This window comes from Etheostoma cragini, chromosome 23 (assembly GCF_013103735.1).
Source record: "Etheostoma cragini isolate CJK2018 chromosome 23, CSU_Ecrag_1.0, whole genome shotgun sequence".
NCBI classification, from domain to species: domain Eukaryota; kingdom Metazoa; phylum Chordata; class Actinopteri; order Perciformes; family Percidae; genus Etheostoma; species Etheostoma cragini.
The window spans coordinates 8,918,416-8,943,785 of record NC_048429.1 but is presented as its reverse complement, the minus strand read 5'-3'; the positions used below and the strand labels follow the sequence as shown (position 1 = coordinate 8,943,785).

The 25,370-nt window shown below is 39.7% G+C and overlaps 1 protein-coding gene across 18 annotated transcripts in view; it reads right to left on the bottom strand.

The window, feature by feature from the left end:
• Positions 1–25,370, bottom strand: part of LOC117938420 (ELKS/Rab6-interacting/CAST family member 1-like) — a 111,342-nt gene that overhangs the window by 37,990 nt on the left and 47,982 nt on the right. For 5 of the 18 annotated variants that reach the window (XR_004655382.1, XM_034862993.1, XM_034863000.1 and 2 more), the window contains 5 exons: positions 22,636–22,671; positions 17,243–17,378; positions 15,135–15,266; positions 10,709–10,762; positions 9,330–9,490 (listed from right to left, as the gene is read on the bottom strand). Coding sequence is in view for 13 of the 18 variants with exons in the window: in XM_034862993.1 (XP_034718884.1) it covers positions 9,330–9,490; positions 10,709–10,762; positions 15,135–15,266; positions 17,243–17,378; positions 22,636–22,671 (519 nt within the window). In the remaining 5 variants the exon portion in view is untranslated. The remainder of the gene's footprint in view (positions 1–9,329; positions 9,491–10,708; positions 10,763–15,134; positions 15,267–17,242; positions 17,379–22,635; positions 22,672–25,370) is intronic. The other 13 variants (XM_034862995.1, XM_034863001.1, XM_034863002.1 and 10 more) reach the window with 3 other exon arrangements.

Below are 25,370 nucleotides of genomic sequence, written 5' to 3'. Positions count from 1 at the left end.
TTAGAGAAAATGATCGACACCAACCGCAGTTGTTACCGTGTGCATTCAAAACTTTGAAATTGCTCTTGAGGGCTACAATAAGCCAGACACATCAAAGGGATAATGATAAAATGATTATCGGGAATTACAGTCAAGAATGCCCTCAAGGCATTTATTTAACGCCAAAAACCCAAATGTGTTTACTGATCTCGAGAGTTTATTAGGACTGTTAGTGAAATGGCTAAGTCATTAGCATACTGTCACGACAGCAGCCCGGTCCTGATTTGATAGAAACTGTTTTATCTTTGACTGACACTACTTAGATTAAAGTAGCCCACTGTATAATGTACAATAACACACTGGGAACAGCAGGATTTTTGGCGAGATCTTGTTGAAAGTTGTGTGTGTGTGTGTCTTCGACTATATTGGAAGAGACATCACTTATAAATGATTTAGTATGGAGGGCGAAGATTGGACGAGAGACCATTCGGGACAAGCCGAAAAAGAGAGAGAGAGCAAGAAAGTGTGTTAGGAAAATAGGTTAAAGCTGGTGCATAGGATGTGTATGTGTGTGGGTGTGTGTGTGTTTGAGAGGGAGAGAAAAGCTCCCCTCAAGGAGCTGTTGTACATCAGAGAGGCTTAAAGAAAGACAGCAAGAAGGCTTACACACATGCACACACATTCACACACATAGACAGAAAGAAATAGCATTGACAGGGAAGGGAATAAAATAACTGGAGGATTTGGAGGAAAAAACAAATCAAAGAGACGTGAAGGGGGAGAGAGGAAGAGGAATGGAGAGAGGGGGGGAGGAAGGGAGAGAGTTGTGGGAAAGGGAGGCTGAGAGACAAAAGGCAGTAAGTGGGGAGAGAGAGAAGGAGAGAGTGGAGGGCAGGTGGGACTACTGTATGACAGAATGAGGATCTGTTGTTGACACATTTCCCCTTTTTCCTCGCTCCCTTTTTTCTCCTAAAAAAACATTCTCGCTCCCTCACCTCTCTCTTTCTCTGTCTCTCAGACACACACTTTTAAAAACACACACTGTGACTAATAAGAAAGGTGTAAAAATGCATTATCCATGGTCTGCGGGAGTATGCTCTTTCCATTAGACCACACACAGACACACACACAGACACACACACACACACACACACACACACACACACACACACACACAAAAATGTGACTAAAGACGCAGCTTTGTCTCCACTGTTGTTCTTTGCAGTGAATCCGTTTCTACGCTGTGCTACAGGGACTTCTGCCTACAATCTGTCAGCACACACTCCCTCCTCTAACACTAACTAGACACCCTAACGGACACCTGCGACTCCCAACAGTCTATGAAAGACAATTTAAAGAAACAATTTGGCTTTATTTGACAATGTGAAAGTGACAAATGTGTCTGTCAATCTACTGTATCTATAGATGCTCCCTGCGGTATGTTACCACTTCGCTGTCTGTTGGTCAAACTGCTGCTCAGAAATGTTTTAATACTGAAGTCACATGCTTCATTAACATCATGATTCAATAGCTAAGTCTGTTTCCACACAACATTTTGCTTTTACTTTGAGCCAAGTGTAAAACGTTTTGGGGATTTCCTTTCCCAACTTTTCGGTTTACACTCAGTTTCTTTATGCACGGATTAAAAATTTGTATAAAACAGACTAAAAACTGAATTATGTCAATAACTGAGGAAATAATACACTGCAGACTTCAATCTACCCTTATATATGCACTACCAAGGATAATGTAGCTCTGATGAAATATTGTACACAAATAAACGGACCACAGAAGCAAAAACTGGATTACTGATTCATATTACAGCTTAATGCAATTATAACTCAATACTTCAGGGTAAAATAATCAAATAATCAGTTGTTTTTACATACTATATATATCTTCAATGGCAAAATTTGCAATTTTAAGAGCAAAATAAAAGCCCAATGATTGAGTTCGATGAAACATAATCCATTGTTTCATTTCATTAATGTTGTACGTTTATGTGCACAGTGTCTTTGTTCACTGAGTAAATCCACTTGCTTGGAGGCCTCACTGTGAGCCAACTTTCCCATTAAGGAGGATAAAATCTTAAAATGGAAATGCATTGTAGTTCTGCTGTAACTTATAACCGCGGATATGTACGCGGATACTGTTGATGGCTGAGTCGTCAGGTTATAAATCTGTCTTTTTCTCTCTCCAGCTGATGTCTTTTTTTCTCTTTAGAGTATGTTAAACAAGCCAATCTGTCACTAGTCTGTCCTGTTCTCCTCTGCCTGTCTCTCTACTACAGTTGTATTATTTCCAGAATAGAAATGTAATTGGTTGGCACTCCTAATGTAAAATCAGAGGCTTTGAGAGAAAAAAAAAAATCTTGTTTAGTTTTTTACTTTTTGATACGTTTCCCCTCTTCATTGCTCCCTCTCCTTCTTTAATTGCTGTTTAATGGTCTGTTTGATGGCCTGGCACTCAAGTCGAGTTTCGGTTTTGCTGCATCCTTTTCTCCTTTATCTGTTCTTTCTTGCACTTGTTTCTTTTTGTTCTGATGTGTTTGGTTCTCTTCCATCTTTCGGAACATTATGCTCTTGTTCTTAGCTCCTTGTGCTTGTTTTAATCCCCTTCACTATAAAAGGAGGCCTGTTTTTTCCTCTGATGTATATTCAGCATAAGATTACTGGTTAGCAAGGCTTCAGAGAGGTTCAGAAAACCCTTGTTATATGAATAAAACTTCTAACTGAAGCGCATCTTTTATTGCTTCCATTTTCCCGATCTGATCACTCCCTCAGTCTGTCACAAGGGAGAAGGAAAAATCAAAAAGGAAAGAGGAAGATAGCCAGAATCGGAGAGAAGAGGGAAAGAAAGGCAAGTACAGAGAGAAAGAAAAATGGAGAGAAACGAGAGAGACTGAGAGCTAGGTTCCCTGATTTAAGCTTGTAAGACATAAGTCTCAGAACTGCGTGCCCCTTTTTTGTCATACTAAACCTTCAACATGTCTGTCATACACAACACACAACAATTACACACACACACAATCACGCAAGCACACTTTGGCACACTGTGAATTAATCTCATTGCTGGGGGATCAAAGTGGTTGTGTCTGGCTTATGGAAGCACACCAAACAGGTGTGTTGCCGTAAGCATGTGTACACGCATTTGTGTGGGAGGATGTATTTGCATGCATGTGTGTGTGTGTGTGTGTGTGTGTGTGTGTTCCTCTGGAAGTGAAAGCTTCTAAGCAGTCACGCTGTCTCATCTGGTTTTGAAAGTGACTTTGTGTGTATCTTATTCTTGAAGGTAACGTGCACTTGTACTTCTAATGTTTGTGATGGGATAGCTGCCATGCAGGTGTGTGTGTGTGTGTGTCTTTAACAAGTGCAATCCTATTGGTAGTGATGGCTTTTTGGCTGTGATGAGCAGAGCAGTTATTCCACTGAAAAAGAGATCTGTGACTACATGCACACAAACAGAGGGGCGCAAAAGACACATACAGACACACATCATTGATTAATTTCAGTATGCAGTGACAACAGTGAAGACACTGACCGTAAGAAATACCAACCTGCCAGACAGAAATTTGTCAATAATGACATTTCCAGACAGATGTAGGCTTAGAATGGAGAGATGGATGGAAAGAAGCAGGAAGGATGCAAAGAATAAGAGATGTAAAAGGAGGGCCAGAACTTTGGAAGGAGTGAATGAGGGACGGCAGAAGTAAAGGAAGGGATGGCGGAAGAGTTGCAGCGAAAGGTTTTAGGGTTAGTGGGAGCCTTGGTGGGAGATAAAACAAAGAACAGAGGAGCAAAGGAGAAATAAATGGGATTTATAGTGTTCACCTTGAGAGATCAGCCAAGGCAACAGACTCTGTAACAGACAGACTTAAATTGTCCTCATTCTAGATGCTAAATCCACTAACCGCTTCCTTTTGATATTCGTTTGGGCTAATAGAAGATCCTTTTCCAGTAAATCCAAAGAGATTTTGGCATTTTTAATGAATCACTACCCTGCTACCAGATTTGTCACAGCCTGAGGCAGCCTCCCCCACACAGAGAAAACAACTACAATATCATTATTATACGATATTGTATTTCCCTACTGAAGCAAAGAAAAGTAATAGTACTCACTCTGTTGCCTATTTCTGGAAGCTTTTACCATTTGCATTGCCAAAACAATTCTCAAGTGCATCACCGCCCTTCTTTCTCCACAGCAGGGTCTTTTCAATGTGACGCTCCTCTGTTTTCTTTTGTAATAAATGACCTTTTTAAGCATCACTAGCATTACAACCTCCATAACAACCTTGCAAATAAACAGAAATCAGTGTCTTTCAGCTGTTTTGCAACAGATGAATTCTGATTTGATGTTATTAAAACATATAGTTCTGGTAGTCTGATAAAAAATAATGACCACTAAATCAGTGCAGAAGGTGTAGAAGAACGCTGCGTGAAGGTAGGGGATGAGGACATAACGTAAGTAGCGATACATTCAATATATCCTGTAGTCTGAAAGATTGATGGATGAGCAGAGGGAGTGAGGGAGACGGGAGAGGAGGTAATATAATTTCTTTGGGATTTCACGCAGTTTCGCTGGCTCAACTCAGTTGTTGTTGGACAGCTGTCCTTCTCCTTTTCACTATGGCAGAAAAACATTTCTGCCTCTTTTCTTCATTTTATTATCCTCCCAAATGCCACTTCCCTCAAAAGCAGATTTATAACTCTTGCCCTGACCTCTTTCCTATCTTTTCTTCTCCTCTCCTGCTCATCCTTCCTCTTTTCTTAGGAAGGATTTTGTCCATTTATTTAAAGTTTACTTTATGTAAAAAGTTTTAAAGTTCTTTTTTTAATCCATATTAAATGTGTAAGGATTGATGGTGCTGTATGCTGTACAGAGTGAAAAACCTTGACTTGATTGTATAAAACGTATATGTACAGTGTATACACACATATATATATATATATATATATATATATATATATATATATATATATATATATATATATAAAATAAATATAAGTCTTACATTAATCAAGTCTGGTTGGACATGTCCTGCATTGGAAGTTGCACCTCAAAATTATCCAAACACATACCTGTACCGGAGAGACATGCATGTGTGGGGTAGGAAAAGAGAAAAGACTCCTAGAGAGCAGTATAGTGAGTAAGAGATGTGTGTTAAATCTCAGTAAAGCAGAACAGCGCAGAGTAAAATAGGCTTTAATTCATCCAGATTGGGATTTCAGACCCGAATCCCTGCTGTTAAACACACACTGTCAGCACATTCCTTCAGCTGCCGGGTACGCACACACCTGCATACTCCGAACACATGACGACACACATGCCCACAAGCACACATGGGGCTGGGAAGTAAAGGAGCATGTGCATATTTAATGTATATCACAAAGAAAATATTTCTCTGTGTGTGTTTTACAAGTGTGTGTACACGTGAAGGTTGCTTCAGATGATTTATCAGTGGGAAAGATGCTTGTTGGAGCCCTGCAGAGCAGATGTGTGTATCTGTATTCAGTTCCGTTTGTGTACTTTTTGTGTTTAGTGCATAGCACTGTGTTTTCCATTGCTAGGCAACAGCCTGGCCCCTTGTTAACTTCCTGTCAATTGATGCCATACACATACACTGCAAACAGGAAACAAACTTGGTTCCATTTTGAATGTTTATGTTTACAGCTGTGAAATAGACTAGGTGTGTGTGCCCATGCATCGGTATTTACGTGTCATCAGTGTGTATTTACATGTTTGTGGTTGCTACATGTGGTTTTCATATTATACATTTGAATGTTGATTCACACACACACAAATTAACATTACGCATCAGGGAATGAAGGTTAGCATAGTGTTAGAGTAAAGAAGACGCATACAACCAGCTGGTAAAAAATATAGCACAAAAATGGATAGAAGCTCACACAACTACATTACAGTGTATGTGTGTGTATGTTTGTGTGTGTATAGCAATAAGAGAGCTAAAGGGAGGAAACAAGAGAAGGTGAGAAAGCGAGACAGAACATCAGTATTCCAGCTGTATTTGGTACATATTTCAGCATGGGAGTGAGAGTATGCATGTGTCTTCATATATTCTATGTCTGTCCGAGAAACCTTGGAAACATGGTGTATCATATATCAAGTCTTACAGTAACATTAATCCCGACAACGATGTAAAACTGGGCAACAGGTCAGACATCAAACCCCGAAGAGTTACGGCAGCCTGTTTGTGCAGAGACAGTTTCATGTGCATTACACCGAGATACATGGACATGCCGGACACAGCCGCCTTAAACATCTCATGTTTTACATGGGAGAGAAAGCATGAAGCGAATGACGTATATGCTGACCAAACCCTAATGTCTTGTGAAAAATATGAGCAGTGGCATCATGTACATAACTCACAGCGAGACATCTAGCAGCTACCAGAAACATGTAAACGTTTCACTGAGGGGAAACAGGCACACATACACAATATTCCAAATATGTAGGAATAATATCTTACTGCAGCCTGCAAAATATCATGTTTTATGCAAAGGCAGAGGATGAAAGTGCTGCTTTGTTTTCAGTATAACAGATAAATGCAACAATGCTTCATAAACATCTGCAGGTGATTCATAGAGCCTTTAAAGGAAGGGTATCCAGTGTGTTCTGGGAGCTACTTTTGATCAGAAACAACCCGTTTACAGATGGAAACAGGAGAAAACGCATGGTATGAAAGTGTTTCTGAGACTCAAAAGACAAACAAACTGCTGGCCGACAAAAAATAAATGATATCTTCAAAAACAATCATTAATGATGCAGAAATACTGTTTGAGCAGAGTTAGTAACAAACTCTTCTGTAAGGAGATTTTATGATTTAAACTGTTTATTTACCTGTTACTGTACCAATATGTGATACAAATGTATCATTGCCCAGGTCAGTAAAACCTGCCGTAAAATACTTTGTATAGAATTACATGCATTCTAAAAGACTTATATTAAAAGCTACCTATTCAATTTAATTTAGCCACTTTACAACTATATTTCCAAATATAAGTGGTAATGGGCCTTTGGCTCAACTGAGGTATCAACATCTCTGAAGATGAACAACTTCTAGAAGTGGTGTGTTAAGAACTAAACAACTTAATGTCAACTAGAAATTGTCAAATAAACAATTTGCAATCACATACCGAATGCATAAGTCATAAATATTGTCTCATGGCCAGACATATTGTTTATTTACTTTTGTCGCGTATTTACAGAACCACCAGCGACGATCAGCAGAGTAAATATTTGAGCTCTGGACAGTAATAGGTGTGATCTGTGTATGGAAACACACAGTCACATCACAGTTGTGTAGTGATGTCAACCACCATGGATTTATACACATACATGCAGACACACACATGCATAGTATGCCACTAGGACAGTGAAGTTAAATAGTAGCTCAGATTCAAACATCCTACTGTAGACTGTTTAACATAACCACTTGTGCATTGTGGACTGTTTGTATGTGTGTGTTTGTATGCTGTTATTGTGCACTTGCGTGGACCGTTTGTGTTGGTGTGTGTACGTACATGAAGTAAGGATGCAAGTGTGTGTCCACTCATGTGTGTGCTTGTTACTTAAATATTAACCATGGCGTCTGTATTTTACTTTAATAGGAACAGTGGACAAGTCAGACGTCAATAAATCAATCACAGCGTGCTTGCACACGTGCACACTCACACATGCAAATTCACATACGAAAACAAGGCAACGCATTCTGAAGCGCTGAAGCTTGTAATAATCACACGGGTCGTTACTATGGCGATATAATGGCCAATAACCCGCTCACCTGGCCTGTGAATGGACATGCTGCTGGACACACACACACACTCTTGTCTCTCTTTAAATAACACAGAAATGCTACGTTGGTAGAAAGTGTCAAAGTCGGCGTTCAGGAAAACTAAATCACAGAGCAAGCTCTCATTTTCCCATCATGCCACAGTAAAAGATAGTCCCACAGCGTTTATAAACAGGAAGGACATGCTAACATGGACATTCTGCTTGGCTTCTATTTCAGCCCAAAGCAACATTCCACTAAATTAGACCTCGTAGTAAGGTCTCAGTGAGGATGTAACAGCAGAAAATACAGGGAGTCATTGGACTGCTGGACTCCTCTTAGCTGCACTTAAAATTCAAAACCTATCTATTAAAATGACATTCAAATTTACACAGAGTTAAGGCATACACATGAGTGTGTGCGGGTCTCTGTGCATGTAATCAATCATGTGAAGAGCTAGACAGCGGTACATGGTTATTGCATTAACACACTACTTACTTCTATGGCTTTAAAGTGCAGAGCAAAAGAGGGTAGAGATAAAAGGAGAAAGGAGAGAGAGAGGCAAAGACAGGAAGAGGAAAGAGAGGGTTGATGAGGTGTCAGGTGAAGATCATGCCAATGTGACCAGTGACCACCTTCCTGGAACACTGCAGCCACATGGGAAACTACTGGAGATATCATAAGAGCTGCTAATTTCAGGGGAAGTGTTGAAGGTTATGCCTGAGTAACTGAGAACTGGTTGGAGACTCTATACTGTATGTGTTGACTGCCGTGCCACCTAGCAAATACAGTAGGCAAGGGTAAAACAATACAGGAAAGTAAATACATTGTAAAAAGTAGCTAAAATGTTCCATTTGCCTAGCTCTATGGATAGCAATATCAGTCTGTTGGTCCAGACTTAAATATCTTAACAACTATTGGATGGAATGCCATTAAACCTGCTTACTTACAGACCATAGACATATTGCATTCACATTTATGTTCCCCTCAGGAACTCTTCCTCTGACTTCTCCTGTAGCATAATCATCAGGTCAAAATCTATGTTTGTCAAATTCTTTGGTCCATGACCAAGTATCTGCAAAACTAATGGCATCAACCTCAACTGTACTTTGCATTTTTTGCTAATTACCAAATGGTGCCATGCTAAAGAGCTAAACTAAGTTGGTAACCTGCCCAATGTCATCATATGTATACTGTAAGCATATTAACGTGCTGATGTTGGCAATTCAAAACAACACTGTGCAAGTACAACCTTACAGAGCTGCTAACTGAGCCTTAGACATAGTCTTGGTTTCATATCACTGCATATGAGTGTTAGTAAATCCACAAGAAGGATAGAACATGAAGATGTAAAATTATTTTTTGGCACACAAATTTTTAGGTAGAAAGACAGAAAAAGACACTTTCTCCACAGATTGTGTTTGTCAGTGGTGTGTTTGTGTCTTTGGAAAAATGACAAATGACGTAAGTGTCCAACTAAGATTGCACCCGTGTTCATGTTCAGCTGTTATACATGTTAACATAAGTTATATTAACATGTAATAAAATTTGTGTGTCTTACTTCATCTCCAGGACCTCCTCCAGGTGTTTCCGCCGCTCGGCCCGCAGGGAGGTCAGGTGACCTTCCTTCTCGGCCAGTGAAAGTTGAGTTGATGACAGCTTAGCTTTCATCACATCCAGTTCCTGTTTCACCCTCTCCATGGCAACCAGCAGGTCCTCCACCTGACACACACACAGACACAGACACACAAACACACACACACATTGTAAGACATTTTAAGGATGACTTCTACTTAATCCAAATTCTGTCTCAATCTGATATTTAAAATTCACATTTTACTTCAGCTTTTTAATTGGCAATTGCTTAAAACAGATATTGACATTTATGTTTTTGTGTCTTTCTCTCTCTCTTTCTCTGTCAGTGTGTCTATAACAGCTACTGTGCTTTTGAAATGATTTAATAATTTCCCTGTTTTTACATGAGATACTCAATTGCAGAACATCAAACGTGTCAGTTTTCTTTCCTCTCCGTTGTTAATCTTTCTCTTCCCTGAGATATATATTTGATGTATGTCTCTCAGGCTGTATATCAGTTTGTCAGTTTAATGTCTCTGAGGTCAAAGTGTCGAGGCCACTGTGATTCTCACAGCCCGTCGATGACCTGACCTGACCTTTCACACACACACACACACACACACACACACACACACACACACACACACACACACACACACACACACACACACACACACACACACACACACACACACACACACACACACACACACCCACACCCCTTGTCTTTGGATACGGCTACTTTTAAAGTCACATTTTTTTTTCTTGTTTGTCTGAAGTGTTTAAGTAAAACGACTGCAGAGCAAGAGTGTCAGACAAAGAGGGGCTAAGAGAGAAAGAGTAACCAAGATAAATGTATGTCTTTAAAAGAAATAGATGGCATTCGCAGAAACAAAAAGGTAAAACCTCCTGAAGATGAGCGGAATTTGAAAGCAGCTCCTGTTCAGATTACATGTTCTGTTTACATTTCCATTGGATTTTTCACTCCTTAAAACATAGGGCTGAGATAGAAAATGTGAATCAGAAAGGAATAGAGACTAATAATACGCGTACATCACTGCTGGGCACTGAAGGTCTGCCATAACGTTAGCATTAATGAATGAATGAATGAATGAATAAATCAATGAGTCTGACCCAGATAAAGAAACCTTTTGTGCACCTTTCTTAGAAAGCTTTACCAGTTTACCGGCACACTTAAAACGTACCAGAGGCAGTAAATGAAGATTTGCCATGCTGCTGTTTACCCAAATAAAAATGTGAAAAAAAGTGACAGACTGTAATGAAAAAAATAAACAAAAATAAAATGATGAATGGTGAAGACATGAATGATGAAATGTACAGTAAAAGGCTGGATTGGTTTGTTACCTTTGACCACCTAAAGCCGGCTGTGGTGAACTCATGCATTGGAATGTTAGAGAGCTGCATACAGAAAAAAGAGGGATGGAGAGAGTGAAAGGGGAGAAAAAAGGGATACAAAATGGTGGCAAGGGAGAGGATGAGACAGAAATATAAGTGAGGCAAGGAAAGAGAATGAGTACATAAAAGGGAAAAGAGCAAAGGTAGATATAGGGAGGGTAAGATGGATACAAAGAATTGGCACATGGGAGAAGGGAGAAAGAGTATGAAAGTAGGAGAGACAATATAAAGAGGAGGCAAACAGGGCATTTAAAAAGGTAATTAGGAGGAGTAATAAGAGGGGGAGATACGATTGAAAAAGCAAACATGCAGAGAGGAAAAGCAGAGAAAAGAAGAAGAGAAAGACAAAAGTTGTAAAAATGTACAAGTGAAAAGATAAACTGCACAGCAAAAGATGAGAAAGAGGAGGCAAATAAAACAAATGCTAAGCAGATCAAAGAGATAACTAGATAAAAGAAAATGCAGACACATTGCAAAATACTGAGCGGTCAGAAACACAGGCAACGTTAAATATGCAATGCAGACAAGGCAGAAAGAGAAGGAGAGAGGGGGAGAAGGACAGAGAAAATAAGACAGGGGAAAGGAGGAGAGAAAGGCCTTTGGCCAACATCAGAGATGTAGACTGAAGGATGGAGGGATGCAGGGAGGGGGTGAGGAGTGATTAGGCCCGGCTGGAGAGAAGGAACTGGAGGGAAGGAGGACTGGAACTACTTCCGTCTTCTAAATGTTTATGTGCGTGCATGTAAGAGTGATTTCAACTTCATTTTAGGAATTTAAGGAAGAAAGAAAGAAAGAAGAAGGTGCACTGAGTTCAAGAACGCAAATTGTCTGCTTAATGAAAGATGGAAAGCTGGAGACGAGAACGCCAGTTTGGTCAGATGTAGTCTGTCATACTGTTGACAAATTTCTCTGTCACAGACAGACAGACAGAAAGACAGAGAGAGACGGATGCACACACGCACACACACACACACATCTTTCTTTAGCGATCTGACATACAGTAGTGACTCATGTCTAGCAGAGAAGGTTTAGTATATTTTTCTGTGGTCTTGGTCAACCAAGTTTGCCAGACGCCCTATCCATGGGACAGTCCTAGACGCACACACGCACGCGCACACAAACACACGCACATATGTGTGTGTGTGTGTGTGTGTGTGTGTGCCAACACTATAATAACCAATGTTTGCCTTTGAACAGGCCGTCCTCATTAAGGGAGGAAATTGTCTCCCCCTCTGTCATCATTTTATAAATCATCATGTGAAGGTCTAATTGCTGTGACGCAGTTGTAAAACGGGAAACACAAAAATATTTACAATTTACTTGTGTATATAGAGACACACTTCCAGCCTGAAAACCAAAGTCGCGTCCATCTGGCTCCTGCTGAATGCTGTGTTGTGCTGCGCCAGTGCGCTGTTCAAATGCCAGTTAGCACTTCTTCCCACCATGTTTGTGTGTGTACAGTATGTGAAACGTGGTTCCTGTGTATTACTATCCTGTCTGTAAGTACCGCGTGCACACGTGTGTGAGTCTGCACTGAAAAGGCTGAGTTAGTATTGTTGATGTTGGGTGAGGACTGCACTGAGTGCTTGGCTGCCACCTCCACTCGTTCACCGCACACTGTCCTTCCTACTTCACTGAAGCATTTTAACACGGAGATGTTCTCCAGCACCCTGCCCTGGCCTAAATGGCCTCAGTTTTGTCTAGGTAAAGCTGCCACTTGCAGCATCTTCAAGAATTTCAATATACTGCTGCCAAATTAAATATGAGAGCATTGTACAATTATTGTATACAGATTAAGCAACAGTCCACTTCAGGAGGATAAACATGTTGGGTGTGATTTTCCCATCTTTTTCTGTACTTTACAATCTTTGCTGTAATGAAAACCTTGCACATGCATGATCTTCTCTGCAACTGTGTCTTTGCTTTCTGGATTTGTAATTAAGCCATAGGTTACTACTAGATCAGCTTGTTTGACCAAATTGGTCCGGGAACTATACAACTCAGGAACTAAACACATGCTGTTCTTTGTAGTTACTGTGGACTTGACTTACAGTACAGTAGGGAAATGATGCAAAGGAGACCTTCAGAGGTGGAAAAGGAGACTGACCAATTATCTGAGTGTTTTATGGTTATCTATTTCTGCTTTACAAGAAGGCTACATACCAATGACGAAACAAATAGCAAGCTTTGTCCTCTCTATCTACACTCCCTCTACCCGTTGAACATCTTGTTTTTTTAAGTACCCTGAAAACCAAATTACTTTACTTGGTACGACTGGCAACCACTGCTTGTTTACTATGTGAACTTAGCCGCAGACAAGTTGTAGCAGCCACACGCGTTTGACCAACCAGTGATGATCTGCTCTGCAAAGTCTGCCCGGAAAGTTCCATTAGAGTGTACTACCTCCTGAGCGGGGAATTTTTCGGGACCAGAAACTATGGCCAAGAAACTAAATTTAAACCCTTGCTCCTCCCATCTAAATTCAAGATTATGTTCCTCAGATCCTAAAATGGTTGCCGGGCCAACTAGAAAGGTCACTGCAGAGAAAACTGGCACTATAAGACCAATCTATCCTCCCAAGAAAAATGACAGAATTAGTCATTTCAGTAAAAGTTCCAAAACAACATGTTTACATTCAAGTAACAAAGCCCTCTAGCCGCTCTAGCTACAAAAGTCTGACTTAATTTTTCCCACTTTCCCATTTCTTCCCTAGTCGTTCTCTTACCTCAACCGTGTGGTTTTCATTATAACCATGAGGAAAGCCCCTGCCCTTCAGCAAGTAGTAATTTTAACCCAAACCATGATCCCACTCTAAAGCTAACCAAATTTTGTTTTGTGCCTAAACCTATCCAAACTAACCATATTATTGCCACATCATAAAACTGATATACTGTCCCACAATCATAAACTGTACACATTACGTATTATGTTGTATAATTTGGTAAATAAGGGCTACATATGTGCAAAGGAATGCATGTGACTGAATAGGTACAATACATATTTTATATCAGCTTGTTTAAAACCGCCACTAATAAGTGGATTTCCCCATTGTGGGATGACTAAAGTATTATCTAATCTAATCTGCAGCCGCATCAAGATCCCACAGTTGAATCTCCACTTCCAAATTTATTTTTCTTCTTGGATGCATCCTTACCCCAAGCTGTCGTATGCATCATTTTACACGTTTTCCTGTGGCACCTTTAACATGTCAGTATTATTCATAAATATTACCTGTACAGGTCCACCAACGGAGCTGAAGAAAATACATTTGTTTTGTAAGCCTTGTAGTATCTTTGCCAAGAGAGCATTATTAACTATTTGCCTCCATCTGTCCATCATTTTCTTACATCCATCTGCTTTTCATTGCTTGTGGTCTGTCTTTCTTCTATAACACCTGTCTATTTTGAACTTATTCTGTTGTGGAACCCACAAACATTGACCATGGATGAGGGTGTCAGCAGTAAAAGATGTGTTTGCATGCCTGTCTTTATGTGTCTGTCCAGAAGTAGCCTGGTAAGTAACGGCCAGAGAGGACAGCCAACATTTAGAGGCAGAAATAACAATGGCGTCTGGCCGTTTTGCCAACAGCTACAGCGGGCCATGTTTTCTTAGGGCAGTTTTAATCCTTACGGCCCACGCTGTTTTTTCCTCACTTGTCAAAACCCATCTACGCTCTGAGGAACATTACCCATCTCTACGGCCTCGTTAAGTCACTGGTACCCGGGGGAGCCACACAAACACACTCCCACTGGTCTGAGGTTGAATCAACTAAACCCTTCCCTTCTGAGCCTTCCTTAACACCGCACTGAGCTTTCTTACTGTCTCACTGTCGATAAAACAGATTACAAATTGGTGTGGTCGGGCTCTGCGCCATTAAAGAAAAAGCTGTTTGTGTTTTCTGGCTGAAGTGGACAAAATACATGCTGTTCTTAAAATAGGGATGTATTTACATCTCCTCCAAATGAGGAGTGACTCGGCAAACACACACAGAGCCACACCTGAATAAGCTTAGTTGGCACAGGGCATGTGTGTTGGAGCTACCATTAGCCCCTACTGGCATAGCAATATTTAGCTATGTCAGAAAGAGTTTATATGTTGCCCTAAGGATGATTGTCTCTGTGTGTGTGTGTGTGTGTGTGTGTGTGTTTACTTGTGCATCTGTGCAAATGTCCCAGACAGACAGAAAAATGAAGGAAATCATCAGAAGTGAGGACATTTTTTATATTATGTGAGCCAAAGAAGTAAGTGATAGGGGTTTAGTTTAAAGAAAGTTTTGGGTCATACATTTACCGATTGGGGGTAAGGATTATCCTTAAACATGCAGTGACACACATTTTCTATTTATACTTCTATTTTCTACTGAGAAAGATGGTACCTGTTTCTCGGAGTGTGTGCGTGCCTGTTCCTCCTGGGCGAGCACCACCTCCCTCTCCGCTGTGATCTGAACGCTTTCCCTGAGCGCTTCCTCCAACTCTTCAATGCGCTCCTCCTTCAGACGGAGGGTGTCCTAAAGAGAGAAAGTATGCAATGTAAAGAGAGTATAAACTGTTGTGTTATCCATCCAAACGTTGTGGAGACAAATTTACGCAAAATCACAAATGCCAACCTCAAGCGCTAGAGGGAAAGTCAGTGGACCACCAAAGTCAGTAGGATTCATCATCTGGGATTGTCTGTACAGTTTTATGGCAATAAAATAAATTGCCATGTTTTATGGCAATCTTTCCAATACTAGTAGAGATATTTCAGCCTAGACCAAAGTGGTGGACAACCATCCTTAGAGCCGCTAGCGTGGCTAAAATGTCATTCGATGGTTCCAGCTTGTCAAATGTCAGAATTTGTTTGATTTATATCATTGCAAGTTACTTATCTTTGGGCTGTTGGTTAGTTTAAACAAGCTTTTTAGGTCTTGGAAATTTGGTGACCAGTATACACTATTTTCTGACATTTCATAGTCCAAACATAAGCGTTAATTGCAGCCCTAGAGATTTGTGATATACCATATCTCTTATTTCTGTCAGTTTTCTCATCCTGGTTTCATGGGGTCTGGTAATGTTATTTTAGGGAGGATTTAAATTTACTCCTACACTAGAAAATCAATTGGCTTACTCATTCAGTAAAAACCTTCCTTGATCTTACATCCTTTATATCTGACAGACTACTTTGACATATTACCAAATTACAATTATCAGTTTCTCATAACAGCAGCTTTCTCTGTCACATTCCTGCTTAAAATATCGCTAAGGTTAAAACCTTGGACACTCCTCACTCAGTTTGCTGCTCCTAGTGAAGTGGAAAAAGCTGCCAAAGACTCAAGACAAATGCAACAATCTGATTTCAATCTGTCTCTGAGGAATGTCAGGAATTCCCAATCACACATGAAGCTATTTCTAAGAAAATGAGCTTCCCACCAATTCCACAAAAAGAGTTTTTTTTGCCAGGCTTCTTGGTTAAATTACAGCTGAATGAATAATAATAAGAGAGAGAGGATGAGACACTACAGTGGCGATGAACAAACCTTCCAGGACATCGCCAACACATGTGCTGTGAATCTGAATTCTGCTCCAGATCCAACATTTCTTGGTGTCTAACTATGTATACTAAAATGGACTTTAATTGGACTAAATTATTGTATTGAATTAAATTTACGGTCAGAATTATACTCACATTCCATTTACAGTCCTCCGTGCTGGTTATAGTATGCATTATGCAGAATTTCTTACAATTGACACACACACTAGTTATGGTTGTAACCGCTGTGGTCTCATAAGTCTGACTGACTCACATAGCTATCAGCTCATCTCCTGACCACATGCGTACACATAAATGACAACTTCTAAACCCCTTAAACCAAAGATCAATCACATTCACAAGCACACGCACAGACACAAGAGTGTTTTCATCGGTCTCTAATCAGAACAGAAACTGAGCTTAACTATTACTGGAAGAGGAGGATGGACGAGGAAAGAAAGGACAGAGGAATTTGGGGGTCGTTCAAGGTAAATCAGGACGGAGAAAAGGTGAAATTGAAGGTAGAATTATAAAACCCACAGCATCCACTCCAGCATCCATGTGTGTTACTTATTTCCCTGGTTATCACCTCTCCTCCTCAACTCCTTTCTCCCCGTCGCTTCTCAGACAATTTTTTGTTTCCTCTTTTCCTCTCCATCATCCATCTGCTCTCCCTGTCCATCATCCTCTTCAGTTACCCCCTCTTACACACTCCCTGAGCGAGAGCTGCATTGCATGTTGTGTGTGTGTGTGTGTGTGTGTGTGTGTGAGAGAGAATGAGTGTGTTTGACATTGCCTCAGGCTAGTTCCTGTCACGATTGTCGCGTTATGATGAAGCATTGTTGTCACAGCAGAAAATATTCAAGGTAGGACGGAGAGAAGGAGAGGAACTTTTTCTGTCTCACTTTTTCCTGGCCACTTCTTTAACTCTCAGATTCCTCCTCTACATTCTCCCTCCTCTTCCTCCCTCCATACCTGTATTTGCTGGGAGCTTTCATTCAGATTGTCCTCTCTCTTCTTGGCATCCTCCATCAGCTGGGCATTCCTGCTCTTCTCCAGCTGCTCCTTCTGTTTCAGGTTGGCCACCTTCTTCGACTGGTCCTTCATCTGCCTGCTCACACACACGCACAAACACACACACAATGCCAAAGTCAATGCATCATCAACATATCGTTGTTTTGACTCCTCTTATTATTTAAGAGTGGATTTTTGTGACAAAAATCAGATTTCTATACAGTACATCTACATAGACAATTACTTTTACCATTAAAGGGTCTTAGTTTTCATTAAAAGTGATTTGGTTTTCACTGCTTATTGACAACTCTGACTAAAAAAGTGCTTGGAGTTCACAAAATTTGAACTTGTGATATTCATGGATATGGGTTTATATGCTAAATGAACAGCAAAAAGTAGGCACTGGCTATAGCGGTGGTCTACTTAGAAGATACAAGATAATTGCACACAGAGCTCCAATGATAGCATTTTGACCACAGACATTTACTACTAGAAAGTTGTTTGAAAAACTATATCATAACATTATTTCTACACAAGAGTATGTCTAAAAAATGTCTTAACTTAAAAAAAAAAAAAAAATCTGAACAGCAATTTAAAAGTAAGAGGTTCAAGAAAAAATTGGCATGTATTCTTTTGGTCACTTAACATATGTCACAAAAAAATGCACACACCTCAATGTGGCTTCTTTAAGATGCTGACTTTTCAAGTTCACACATGCAACATTTCTCAGTAATCTAACTTGAAGAAGGCAGTATTATTTGCCTTGACCGGTGTCTTACATACCATATCTCAAGATTGTGTCTAACACAATCTAAATTCAAACCCTGAGTTAGGGAAGTCCTGAATATGCCAATATACCAGTTTTAACAGTATTAACTACCATCTCTGACTGCAAAAAATCTGCCACATTGACCCCACATGTATCCTTACAAACACAAAGCAGCAACAACTAAACTGACTTTAACACAACGCTGGTAGGTCACACAAGTACAGCTGATATTCAATAAAGTCAAACCACCTCCCGACCGACATATTCAACACACGATGTCTGTTACTGGCATTAAGATGATTCTGCAAAGCACTATGATTAACTTTTCTGTGCAATACAGTGCCGTAATGAAATCCCCTAGGGCCAATATAATGTATAGATTAGTACAGGAATTCAATAAAAAGCTATGAATCAATGACTAGATGACATTTGAGATTTCTGCACAGAGGGAAGCATGAAGGTCTTTTTGCAGGATTACTGGGTGTCAGGAAGCAGAGTGTAAATCATCATCAGTGGAAGGTGATTCCTCATGGGAACAGCAGGGTTGGGAGATGGAGAAAGAGTTTAATCCTTGTTTAAGCTTTTTGAAAGCCATTGTGGCTCTGTCACAGACCTATCAGCTATCACAGCAGCTTGACTTGATCAGGACCTTTCATACGTGGACTAACCCAAGCTAATGCCAGTAAGGTTTAACAATGTCTACTGAATCATAGAACACAGATGAAAGGTAAGTCAAACACAAAGGATTTATGTGCAAGCATGCACACATACTGGCGCATATCCAACAAAAGGCTCTTGTAAGACAAAACAAAACGGCTGACGAACACATTAGAAAACACATTACAAATTGACCAAACCCAATAAAAGTCAATCTTTTCGCTCTGTATAAGTCAGAGTCTTTTGTATGTTTGCATTCTTTAAATGCCTGCTCTGTGCAAATGTTTATGCATATGCGTGCGATCCTGTTAGCGTACCTTTTTACAGGGTCCTAGATAAATCCATTTTCTTCACTTCCATTGCTGCAGCTGCCAGTAAAAGAGCAGAGCTCCAGTGATGAGAATCCACAGCAAACACCAGCAGCAGAGCGTGTGCACTCATGGGAAATCATTTTTTACGAGCCATACCCTGCATATTTTGTTCCCTATGGTGTAAACAGGTTCCAATTGTAACATGACCTTTGACCTTTGTCTGTGCGCCACAAAGCTCTGAGCTTATATCCATGCATTTGCAATTCGACAATCGCACAGCGTACTCTTTGACTTATTTTATTTTTACTGCTTTACTCCTTTGAGTGCAATCTTCTGTCTAAATTCACAAGAGTATGATGTTCATTTGTTTACGTCTAGTGATATACATATTCTAGTGTTGAGATATATTTTATGACACTCCCCCTCTCTTTCATCTTTCCTGTCTATCTGAGCCATTAACTACCTGCTAAACTTACCTAAAAGTAATGCGAGTTAGCCATCAAATGGCTTTTACATCAGTATCACTGCCAGAAAAGTTGGGAAATGATATTGGCAGAGGATGGTAACATACAATCCTCTGTGGGTTTGCTAAAAGGTCCAGGGGGCCCAATTCCAAACCGTCTAGAGAAATTTGGGAAACTGGAAGACAAATTGAAATGCGGGGAAGGGGCCAAAACTGCTCTGGAGCACCTGGGCATTCAAAGCTCACAGAATAAAAATCAGCATGCGTGTGTACATGTGTGGCTTCTACTTGAATTGTTTTTTTCATGCATTTTTAAGGCCTAAATGTGTACCATACTGCATCATTATCACATCAAATTGGGTTCAAATGTTAAACAGGAACGCAGATGAAGTAAGCGTGGAGTCAGACTCATTATGGTTTTTTTTCTTTTTTTCTTTTAACCATCCTTATTTCAGTTTGCACCCTAAATGTGGGATACATTTGCATATTTGGGATACATTTTGTGCTCTACGCCCTGTGTGAGTGCGTAACAGGTCATAAACAGGGAGGAATGTTCCTATTGGAGGATTTCCAGGAAGCTCCAACCATCTGGTTAGCTCTCTGAGGTTTCCCCCCTTCATGCTACATTTACTGCACGTATGTGAGTGTATGTGCATGTGAAATAGACTTTTAGTTTGCAATGTTTCCGATTGACTCAACACTCACTCACCCACTTACACTCTCTCTCTTTCCTCTTTTGCTAATGCTAAACACTTGTTTTGCTCAAGCCCCACTTGTTTGCCTGTATCACTTTTCAGCACAAAGATCTTTTGCATGGATAACTATCACACACTTGCATCAGATCCCAGCGAGTTTGTCCTCCTCCTCTCTCCTCTCATTTAAATTTCTTGCTACCTAAAACCAACACTGATCATACCCCCCACTTATTTGCCCTTTATTACATTTAGCATTATGACCATTTGCATGAAAAGCAATGGACCAATGGACAAGGACAAATGTACAGTGCCTCACACCTCCCTTTTCCTCTCAGTCTTCTTACCACTCACTCCCTCTCCAAATGCAACATTACACTTTCCTTTGGATGAAATATTTTCATCAGACCATGGACCATTTATTCTATCCTTTCCTCTCCCTGATTCTTACACTCCCTCTTTCGTCACATCCATCTCCTGTGCTTTACTTTCCATCTGACTCCTCTCCTCTACAACTGCAATATTCACTAACTTCTTTGCAGCAAAATTCTGAGTTTTTCAACGTCGCATTTATTGCTTATCACCTGCATATAAATCTAATTTATCATGATATTAATCATCTGTGATACTGAAGTAAAGTGTCTTTTAATTAAGTTATGTGGACAGCTAACATAACAACTGCTCACAGGAAATCACAAATATACCTATGTGTGCTTTTAAAGACTTCTAGTTCTTCTAACTGGGTTTAGTATATACTATGCTAATATATACTTTTATATTATATGATAAGCACAAGACTAAAAGGTAAAAACCTCCCTATTGTGCACTATGACATTATTACAGATTATATAGTATTACTCATTAGTTTATGTGATGTCAGTTAAACTCCTGAACCTTAATTCCTCCAATCAATCTTTTTTTAAGCTGCATTACATTTACAACAAAATATCCACAGTAGGATCCCATATCAACAGTATCCAGTGCCTCACTTATATTGAAAGTATTCAAACCAATTATAGTGTTTACAGTCCAGCTGGATAAATACATCAAATGGATATATTCTATAGGCCATACTCATAATTTCCCATTCTGACTGAGCTTATCATACCTTAATATCTTTGGAGGTAGGATAGAATATCACATATATCACATTTAATTATTATGTAACTATGAAGTTATGACATGGGTTCAAATTATACTGTATAACATAAACCATGAGTCAGTACCGGGCACTCTTTCCATTCCATATTTCCACACAATTCTGATTAAGAAACCATAGTTCTAAAAAAAAGATGCAGCTGTGAATCTACAAATTGAATTCAACACTAAAACACTTTCATTACTCTCGTTGCTCAGAGATGCAGAAGTTGCTTGGTGAACTCTATGGCTCGGCTCAGTGGTGGCAAAGTGCCATTTGAAGCTGTTTTAATATGTAAACTACTTCCTTCACTCTCCCTCTGAAATCACTTTCAACAACTGCTGCAAACCGCTGGATGAGGCGGAATCACAGGAGAGTTCACTTTACCCACAACGCTGTAAACACGAAAGTGCAGTGAAACCACATCTCCGTACACACAAAGTACACACATACACGATTATACATGGATAAATCCTGCAAGAGCACAGAGTTACTAAAACTGTACTGATAGCGGCCAGCACACGCACACGCATAGTCGGAGCTGTCAACTGCTCCAAACACAACCTGCTATGTATTAGCCTCTTGGTCGGACCACACACAAATATTTGAAGTACACATGGTTGTGCCCGCAACTGTACCTAACATTAACAACATGCGTCCACTTTCCAGCATTTGTACAGAAATACACACATGTACACATGGTGGCACACACACACACCAACATATTAGTTGGCAGCACTTTGAACTTTCTACCTTTTTTAAAAACCTCAAAAATACCCTTAAGTACTGGCACACACACGCATGCACGCACGCACACACACACATAATATACACACATATATATATATATAGAAAAGCCTTCATTAAAACTTAAAGCTGTAAAAGAAAAAGTGCTGGAAGTAAAAATGAAAAACACACATACACAATCTTATAAACTTCAGTAAACTTTAGTGTTTCCAAATAAAAAACTTTTTAACCTCCCTTACTAGCATGCTGCAGATATTCAGGGACCCACATTAAGGTAATATTAATATTACATTTGGAGTCCTGTATAAATATTTGATCAGAAATGCTCGGGGGCCTCATGTATGTTTACTGCACATAGTTCACCCAACATTAACATCAAGGATTTCCTTTTATCCATTTGGAATGCAGTATTTCTCTTGAAAATACAGGAAATATTAGTTTGCTTTACTAAGCCCATTAAAACTTAAAAACATTTAAAAAAAATAGATCAAAAGCATAATAATATTGCTCACTGTCAGTGCAGAAGAAAACTGTATAGTACAATGAGGAGATTGTGGAGGAATAAAGAAAGAAGTACTTATGTTGTGGTTTGCAGAATGATTGTTGAAAATCCCTGAAGTAGAAAGAGAGAGAGAGAGAGAGAGAGAGAGAGCAAATTTGTAAGGTACATAAGTGGGTACGGCACCTAAGACCCAGCTAAGACCTATTTGTGCAAACTTCCACTGTGTGTATTACTGGAAACTAGCTGTAAAAAAAATACTAAAATACAACACATAGATGACATGTCCTATTTAATAGCTTCTGTCCTTGTAAAAATAAATCATGTTTACTGGATATGCACCCCACATTTTAGAACTAACCACACAACGTAAGGGAAAGTGTTTAGATAATAGTAACACTGTAAGCATGTGAAAGAGAGCTGGAGTTGATCTTGGCTTTGTCTTTGTTTAACATGGAGAACAACAAAGTCCCAGAATTAAACACTGACACTCCGTTCTTTAGCCTTACATTTAACTTTAGATCTGAACTCTAGATTATATTGTAGATGAGTAAACAGACTCTTATTATACTGCAATATAGTATGCTGTTAATGCATGCAGTGAAATACTGTAGCATTCATTTAGCCCTCGTGTTGTGTTTGGAGTTCTCAGGCCTCAGGATCTTTGAATCTTGATCACCTTGAAACATCAATTTTCTTAGTTTTACAAAAATTGCTGATAAACATGATTTTGAAGGCTGCAACAAATTATTATTTTCATTATTGAGTCATCAGATTATTTTCTTGATAATCATTTGGTCTATGAAATGTCACAAAATTAGTAAATTGGTCATGAGAATTTCTCACATCTCCGTGGGGGTATGTATTCGTAAATCTTGTTTTATTCAAGCAAATGTCTGACACCCAAATATATATACTATAACAATTAAATAATATTAATTAAAATACATTAATAGCAACATAGACATACATTTATGTACTACAAAGCAAAAGCAAAATATGAAAAAGTAATCACTTACAATGAGCAGCCATTATAAACTGTACTATAGTCAATGTGTCTATTTTCTGAATATTGATTTTCATTTTCCTTCAGTTCTGGAAAAGTACTTGTCTGTTGCGTGCTTATATGTGTGTGTGTGTGTGTGTGTGTGTGTGTGTGCCGGTATTTTAATTAGATAACTCAGCAGTCGTCCCCACTGTCGTGTTTCCCCCTATTAGCTGGCAAAATTGTTCTTCACGTGTGTTTGTGTGTGGAAGACAAAAAACAATACGCATGGGTTTGTGGTTTGCCTGCTTGTTGTCACCCACTAGCTGACAAATCCCTGCACCACCTTAATACTCAGACTGATACGGGATCTCAAAGGGATATCACACACACACACACACACACACACACACGTGCACGCACGCACGCACACACACACACACACACACACACACACACACACACACACACACACACACACACAAACAATCCAGTTCCTTTTTAAGATACAGAAACCTTGATGTCAGACATTTGGCAGTGGATGAGGAGTTCCTTAGCGCAAGATCAAAACAAGAGGAGAGAAAAAAAACAAGACAAGAAAAAAACACTAAAAAGGACAGAAGAAGAAAGTCTTCTGTCATCTACCAGACAGCAAGGCAATGCTAACTTTTCTTTTGTTTATTTCCCCCTCTAGAGTTGAATCACAAAACACCAGAACAACAGCAATGAAAAAGCTGACAAGATGGTAAGGGGAACAGTGGCTCTGGAAGTTGAAGAAGAACGAAAGAGCCAAGAAGGAACTGGAACTGGGGAGAAAGCACAAACGGCTCAGACCACCAGATTTATGCAGGAAATAGAAGGGGCAAGTGGTGATTATGTGGTCGATCACAATGTGTAGGTCAGAGAAATTACAATTTGACTTTGATATGTCTGTTAAAAAAGACCAAATTCAGACTTTTGGGTTTTGCATGTGGAAATGCATTACAGAGTCACCTCCTGAGTGCAGATAGGAATATTCCAAAAAGAAGAAGAAGACGGATTTTCTGGAAAGAGACATTGCTGTTGAGTTTTTAAAATGTATAATTTTGGCGCTTTGAGCGCCACAGGCCGAGTGCCATCTAGTTCCACTACAGGTAGAATGGAGAGCAGGCAGACATCTCAACGGCTGATGTTTCCAACACTGGTCTACCAAAAACAATCTAGATTGATAAGCACCACGAGTAAGATGAAAAATATGTATTTTTGATTTGGGGGTGAGCTGTATCTTTAAGGAAATAGTTTGACGTATTCACTTTCTTGACAATAATAAAATCTTTAAAATATGAAACTACAGCCAGCAGACAGTTAGCCTAGCTTAGCATAAAGACTGGAAAGATGGGTAAACAGCTAGAACGGATCTGTCCAAAAGTGAAAAGATCCACCTAGCAGCACCAATAAAGCTCACTAATCAATACATTACAGCTTGTTTGTTTCAGCCGTTCAAAAACTGAAGTTTAAAAAATACACGTTGCGGTTTACTTGCGGTCATTTGCCGAACTATTTCTTGGCTCGGAGCAGCGACTTACAGGAGTCTCTGCTGATTGCCTGGCAACCTGATCAGACCATAAAAGACTGTGAAACATTGGTTGAACATTTAAAATAGTATGGGGGGAACAAAACGTGGAGTGATCTCTCTGTAAAAGCCACAAAGACAGAAACCCAACAGAAGTAAGGAAAACTGAGCAAAAGTTCACAGCTGTCCAACCAAATGATGGCGATACATCGCTTAAACATTTTTCTTGTTTGCTGTGGTAGCCTGAAGTTTGAACTTAGTGCTAGTGTCGTGACA